Genomic DNA, 7,716 nt, shown 5'->3' with positions numbered 1-7,716 from the left:
CCGAAAAGTATTTGCATTCTTGGCTGAGCTCCAAATGCTTCTAGGGTCAAACACAGTCTCCGCGGTGGGTCAGGGCATAGCTCGGCAATTTACGCACCCCCCCACCCACCCCCAGAAGTGAAAGGGAAAACAATCCTCTCTTGACTCTTTAACATGTCACCCTATCTTTACTGAATGCTGCAGATAGACCCGATGCTGCAGCACTCAACACCAACATCCTTGCTCCCCCCCGCCATGGGTGGCTGATGGTGCAATATGACTGGTATCCATCCTCGTCATCAGCCTATTGGCACATGGGGCAGTGCAAAAGGACAGGTAACCATGCAGACTAGCATCGGTGAGGTCTATCAAGGGTGCCTGGCCCTAATTTTTCCTGATAGATGGTGCAGTATGGCTGATAACCATTGTCATCATAGCAACAGGGGGCTGAGCTCTGTCAGCCCCCACCCTTCATGTGTAAAAAAAAGATTCAATTGCCCCTGGACTAGCAGAGGGATGCTGGGCTCCTCTCCTCCACACTCCTTACTGTTCTGTCTGGACTATCATAGCAGCTGGAGGCTGCCTTCCACTCATTTCTCACTAACAAGTCAGTGTGTCTTATTCCTGCATTCTTTATTACTTCATCACACAAGTGGGGGGACAATGCTACAGTAGCCCAGGAAGGCTGGGGGAAGAACGGAATCAACAGGTGGGGTTGTTGCAGGAGCACCCCCTGTGAATAGCATACAGCTCATAATTTCTGCAGGATCTGACACAGAGCAGCTGTGCTCTCTGATACAGTGGTCCTCTAGTACACTTGCCCATATTCTAGGCAGGACTGATTCTATTTTTAGATACCAAAAAGGAGGGATTGACTCAGGGAGTCATTCCCAATTTTGGCTTTTGCTAAGAGCAGCCAGGGGCACTTATGACAGCAGCAAATGGTGCAAAACGACTGGTAGCCATGATCATCTTTTTACCAATTTATGGATTGGTAGATGGTACAGTATGGCTGGTAACCATCTCTGCTGTCATGCAAAAGCAAAAGCATGCTGCTGTGTAGCGCTGCTGAATCGCCTCTGTCAGCGGCATCTAGTACACATACGGTGACAGTCACAAAAGGCAAAACAGGCTCCATGATTGCCATGCTATGGCATCTGCCAGGGCAATCCAGGGGAAAAAGGCGCGAAATGCTTGTCTGCCGTTGCTTTCCCAGAGGAAGGAGTGACTGACGACATTTACTCAGAACCACCCGCAACAATGATTTTTGCCCCATCAGGCACTGGGATCTCAACCCGGAAATTCCAAGGGGCGGGGGAGGCTGCGGGAACTATGGGATAGCTACGGAATAGCTACCCACAGTGCAACGCTCCAGAAGTCAATGCTAGCCTCGGACCGTGGACGCACACCACCGATTTAATGTGTTTAGTGTGGCCGCGCGCACTCGATTTTATACAATCTGTTTTACAAAACCGGTTTATGCAAATTCGGAATAGTCCCGTAGTGTAGACGTACCCAAAGACTCCTGGGTTCCATTCCTAGCTCTCAGAAGGGAGTGTGATCTAGTGTCTAGATCAAGAAATTGGATGTCAGAATTCCTAGGGTCTAGGATCACATTTGCTGCCGTTGACTCTCTGTCCAACCTTGGCCAAGACCAACACATGTCAATGGGTGCATTCACTGAAAGGCCGTTATTACTTTAGATCGATAGCTGGCTAAAAGCGGCCGCCCAGCCAGGCAGCGGCACAGCTGCGAGCAGCGGCACAGGAGCCAGCAAACAGGGCGGCGAACAGGGGAGTTTGCGTGGGAGTTTACAGGGGGAGGCGGAAGGGGGCGGCGCCGTGTCTCCCGCGTTCCTCAGGTAAGAACGCCAAGCAAGGCCGAGACAGCCGCAGCCATGAGCCAAGCAGCGGATGATACACCAAGGATGAGAGCATGCAGCAGCTGCGGTATGTACCTGGTCCTAGCGGGGGACCCAGAACAGTACTATGTATGCATGAAGTGCCGCCTAATAGAGCTGCTGGAGGAAAAGATCCAGGGCCTAGAGCTGCGGGTAGAAACCCTGATAGAGAATAGAAGGGGGTTCGAGCAGCTGATGGAGCAATGGCAAGCAGTAACTGAAGGGGAACGCCCAGGGGCACAGGGGAGAGCAGGGGCTAAGGCCAACGAGGGGGGACCACCAGACAAGGAAGATGGGCGGTGGAAGCATGTGACCGTGAGAATTAGGCCGAGGAAAAGGAGAGCCAGTGAGGGGGAAATAGAGCTAAGGAACAGGTTTGAAGGTTTGGAGAATGAGGAAGGGGTACAGCAGGTGGTAGCTGACAGTGGGAGGCCAAGGAAAAAGAGACGAGCGGCCAGTCCCATAGAAAGAGGGGAGGAGTCTATGGAGGCAGCACCAAGTTTGGGCCCAGGGAGGACACAGGATGGCTTAAGGGGAACCACAAGGGATGATAGGAATGGAAGGAGCTTGAAACCAGGGGGGACGGGGAATAGGTTAGAGGACCGCACTGTCCCCAGGCAAAGGCAGGTCTACGTGATTGGGGATTCCATACTGAGAAGGTTGGACAGGCCTGTGACCAGGGCCGATCCGGAGAACAGAAGGGTGTGCTGTCTACCGGGCGCTAAAATACGGGATGTGGACCTGAGGTTGAAAAGGATCCTAAGAGGAGCAGGTAAGAACCCTTTGATCGTCCTTTATGTGGGAATGAATGACACTGCTAGATTCTCGCTAGAGAGGATCAAGGGAGACTATGCCAGGTTGGGTAAGACGCTCAAGGAAATTGAGGCTCAGGTGATCTTCAGTGGTATCCTACCTGTCCCTAGGGAAGGGCGCCAAAGGGGTGAGAGGATCGTGATGATTAATAGTTGGCTGAGGGAGTGGTGTTACAAGGAGGGCTTTGGGATGTATGGGCACTGGGAGGCTTTTGGGGACAGACAACTGTTCTCACGGGATGGGCTCCACCTAAGTAGGGAAGGAAGTAGACTTCTAGGAGGGAGGCTGGCTCATCTGATTAAAAGAGCTTTAAACTAGACACTGGGGGGAGACGGTTGGGAGAGGTCCTGGTGCTCTCCACGCCAAATTTATACATTGGGAGTGACAACAACAAGATAACAACAGATATAGCCAGAGGGGGACGGTTAGGTGTAAGGAAGAGGGGGGGGATGGATACTAGATCGACAGGTCATACTGGTAGTACTGTGTCCCTATCGAGTTGGGTGAAAAGAGTGAGAGGAGCCCAACAGCAAAAATTAGGATGTTTGTTCACCAATGTGAGAAGCTTAGGTAACAAAATGGAGGAACTGGAGCTCCTGGTCCGGGAATTGAAACCGGATATCGTAGGAATAACCGAAACATGGTGGAACGGTAGCCATGACTGGAGTACAGGTATGGAAAGGTATGTGCTGTTTAGGAAAGACCGATGCAAAGGTAAAGGTGGGGGAGTAGCATTGTATATCAATAATAAGGTGAAATGTAATGAAATAACTAGCAATGCAATGGATAATACGGAGTCTGTCTGGGCAATGGTCACATTGGGGAAGAAAACTACCAGGGCCTCACCCGGGATAGTGATTGGGGTGTGCTATAGACCGCCGGGATCTAGCTTGGAGACAGATAGAGAGCTCTTTAATGTTTTTAAGGAGGTAAATACTAATAGGAACTGCTTGATCATGGGGGACTTTAACTTCCCGGATATAGATTGGGAAACAAATGCTAGTAATAATAATAGGGCTCAGCTTTTCCTAGACATGATAGCTGATGAATTCCTTCATCAAGTGGTTGCTGAACCGACGAGGGGGGATGCCATTTTAGATCTGATTTTGGTGAGTAACGAGGACCTTGTTGAGGAAATAGTTGTAGGGGACAACCTTGGCTCGAGTGATCATGAGCTAATTCGTTTCAAAATAAATGAGAGGATAATCAATATTGCATCTGAGACTAGGGGTTTACGATTTCAAAAGGGCTAACTTTACTAAATTAAGGCGACTAGTTAGGGAAGTGGACTGGACTAACATATTTAGGGATCTAAGGGCAGATGACGCCTGGGGTTACTTCAGGTTGAAGTTGCAGGAGTTGTCAGAGGCATGTATCCCGAGAAAGGGAAAACGGCTCGTAGGTAGCAGTTTTAGACCGAGCTGGATGAGCAACCGTCTTAGAGGGGTCATTAAGAAAAAACAGAAAGCGTACCAGGAGTGGAAAATGGGAGGGATCAGCAAAGAAACCTACCTTATTGAGGTCAGAGGGTGTAGGGAAGCAGTGAGAAAGGCAAAGCGACGGGTGGAGATGGACCTAGCGAAGGGGATTAAAACCAATAGGAAAAGGTTCTTTAGCCATATAAATAGGAAGAAAACCAAGAAAGAAGAAGTGGGACCGCTTAAAACTTTAAAGGGAGTGGAGATCAGGGATAATCTTGGAATGGCACAATATCTGAACGAATATTTTGCCTCGGTCTTTAATGAGGCTAATGAAGGGCTAAGGAATAGTGATAGAGGGACCGATGGGAATGAAGATATGGGGGTAGACATTACGGAATCTGAGGTAGAAGCCAAACTTGAACAGCTTAACGGAAGTAAATCGGGGGGCCCGGATAATCTTCATCCTAGAATATTAAGGGAATTGGCGAGTGATATTGCTAGCCCGTTAGCGATGATTTTTAATAAATCTCTAAATTCGGGGGTTGTACCATTTGACTGGAGATTAGCTAATGTAGTTCCTATATTCAAGAAGGGGAAAAAAAGTGACCCGGGTAACTACAGGCCTGTTAGTTTAACATCTGTAGTATGCAAAATCATGGAAAAAATCTTAAAAGAGAGAGTGGTTACGGAGCATGAGGCCGATGGCAACTGGGATAGATTACAGCATGGATTTACGAAAGGTAGATCGTGCCAAACCAACCTGATCTTCTTCTTTGAGAAAGTAACAGATTTTTTAGACAAGGGAAATGCGGTGGATCTAATATATCTGGATTTCAGTAAGGCGTTTGATCCGGTACCGCATGAGGAATTACTGGTTAAATTGGAAAAGATGGGGATTGAAATGAAAATCCAGAGGTGGATAAGGAGCTGGTTAAAGGGGAGACTGCAGAGGGTAGTATTGAAGGGGGAACTGTCGGGTTGGAGGGGAGTTACCAGTGGAGTTCCTCAAGGTTCGGTTTTGGGTCCGATTTTATTCAATCTATTTATTGCTGACCTGGGAACCAAGAGTAGGAGTGGGCTGATAAAGTTTGCGGATGACACCAAGTTGGGAGGTATTGCCAATTCGGAAAAGGATCGGGATATCCTCCAGGGAGATTTGGATGACCTTGTAAACTGGAGTATTAGTAACAGGATGAAATTCATTAGTGAGAAGTGTAAGGTTATGCATTTAGGGATGACTAACAAGAATTTTAGTTATAAGCTAGGGACGCACCAGTTGGAAGTAACGGAGGAGGAGAAGGACCTAGGAGTCCTGGTTGATCGTAGGATGACTATGAGTAGGCAATGTGATGTGGCCGTTAAAAAAGCTAATGCGGTCTTGGGATGCATTAGGCGAGGTATTTCTAGTAGGGATAAGGAGGTGCTAGTCCCGTTATATAAGGCATTGGTGAGACCTCATTTGGAGTATTGTGTGCAGTTTTGGTCTCCCATGTTTAAGAAGGATGAATTCAAACTGGAACGGGTACAAAGAAGGGCCACTAGAATGATCCGAGGAATGGAAGGCCTGTCGAATGAAAGGAGACTTGAGGAGCTCGGTTTGTTTTCCTTAACCAAAAGAAGGATAAGAGGAGATATGATTGCACTCTTTAAATATATCAGAGGGATAAATACCAGGGAAGGAGAGGAATTATTTCAGCTCAGTGCTAATGTGGACACGAGGACAAACGGATATAAATTGTCAGTCAGGAAATTTAGGCTTGAAATTAGACGAAGGTTTCTAACCATCAGGGGAGTGCAATAGGGAAACAGTGGGGGCGAAGGACCTCCATGACTTTAAGATTAAGCTAGATAAGTTTATGGAGGAGATGGTATGATAGGATAACAGGCTTAGTCAATAGGTCAATTAAGTGCCACACTGGTAAATAGTACAATGGGTCAATGATATGATATTCTTAACCTTTTTCCAGAGGGTATGGCTGGAGAGTCTTGCCCGCATGCTCGGGGTTCAGCTGACCGCCATATTTGGGGTCGGGAAGGAATTTTCCTCCAGGGTAGATTGGCAGTGGCCCTGGAGGTTTTTCGCCTTCCTCCGAAGCATGGGGCAGGGGTCGCTTGCTAAAGGAGTGGGTGGATCGGCTTATGTGGCCTGCATCTTGCAGGAGGTCAGACTAGATGATCATAATGGTCCCTTCTGATCTTGAATTCTATGATTCTATGATTCTATGAAGTCCCCTGTGTATATCACTGTCCTTGTTTCATTAGTTTCAGCAGGTAAAACAGACTGAATGGAGAAACGCAATCAATCTGCTGTGATGAGATTCATCCTCTTGGGATTCCCGGGGAACCAGTATTTGCAGATCTCCCTCTTTGTACTCTTCCTCTTTATGTACATCCTGACAGTCCTGGGAAATGTGACCATCATAACCCTAGTGGCGAACCACCGACGCCTCCACACACCAATGTACTGCTTCCTCTGCAATCTCTCCTTCCTGGAGATCTGGTACACCACAGCCTGTGTTCCTAAAGCCCTTGCAATCTTCCTGGGGAAAAGCAAAACCATCTCCTTCATTGGCTGCCTCCTACAGATGTACTTCATATTCTCCTTGGGCTGCACAGAATATTTCCTCCTGTCCATCATGGCCTATGATCGCTATCTGGCCATATGTTACCCATTGCATTATAGCACCATTATGAACAGTACCTTGTCAGCTCAGCTGGCTCTTGGCTCTTGGGTGTGTGGTTTCCTGGTTATCTCTGTGCTGGCATCTCTAATATCCAGGTTGTCTTTCTGTGGCCCTAATGTCATCAATAACTTCTTTTGTGAGATAGATTCCTGGATTGTCCTCTCTTGCACGGACACATCCATCATTGAGGTATCAGCTTTCATCATCTCAGTCGTTGTCATCCTGGGTTCGTGTGTGATAACCCTCCTTTCATACATCTATATCATCTCCACTATACTGAGAATCCCGTCAGCCAAAGGCCGGCAAAGGGCATTTTCCACTTGCTCGTCCCATCTTGTTGTCGTGCTTCTATGGTACGGATCCACCATTTTTCTCTTTGTCAAGCCATCTGCACAGAATTCATTGGAACTGACCAAGATAGTCAACATCCTAAACACTGTGGTCACGCCACTGCTAAACCCTTTCATCTATGCTCTGAGAAACAGAGAGGTGAAGGAAGCCATGCAAAATACGCTCTTTGGGACATGACATTATTTCTAAAAGGTCAACATTGTAAAATCAACAGGGATTAAGGCATTAAGGGATCAAGCCTTGGTTACCTCAAAGTGTGTATCTCCATCTATGAACCACCAAGACAGCTGTGTTCCAATGCAAATCACTAAGCCCAGGACAAAGCACATGAGATCTGGGGAGAAAGTACTCTCTGTTGATGGGATCTGGCTATGGATCAATTTTCTGTAGATGGTACAGGGTGAGGGGACTCTATCTTGGAAAGTGGTGACTCTGAAAATGGGTCGTTGTGGATAACTAACTGGGGAGTGTGATGCTATGGCAAAGAAAGGTTTATATGATCCTTGTTGGTCATAGGTAGGGGAATACCAAGAAAGTGACAGGAGGAGATATTGCCTCTGTATACGGC

General features: G+C 47.6%; 1 protein-coding gene across 1 annotated transcript; it reads left to right on the top strand.

Annotated features, from left to right (window-relative positions):
- Positions 1-6,398: 6,398 nt before the first annotated feature.
- Positions 6,399-7,325, top strand: LOC123348339 (olfactory receptor 6F1-like). The gene has a single exon (XM_044985853.1). The coding sequence runs from the start codon at positions 6,399-6,401 to the stop codon at positions 7,323-7,325; it is 927 nt and encodes a 308-aa protein (XP_044841788.1).
- The last annotated feature ends 391 nt before the right edge of the window (positions 7,326-7,716 follow it).

The sequence above is a fragment of the Mauremys mutica genome, chromosome 13, assembly GCF_020497125.1.
Source record: "Mauremys mutica isolate MM-2020 ecotype Southern chromosome 13, ASM2049712v1, whole genome shotgun sequence".
Lineage (NCBI taxonomy): Eukaryota > Metazoa > Chordata > Testudines > Geoemydidae > Mauremys > Mauremys mutica.
This window is presented reverse-complemented; position numbering and strand designations above follow the sequence as displayed.

What these genes read in the sequence shown, in the direction of transcription:
- LOC123348339 (XM_044985853.1), top strand. Translation starts at nt 6,399, where the DNA reads ATGGAGAAACGCAATCAATCTGCTGTGATGAGATTCATCCTCTTGGGA.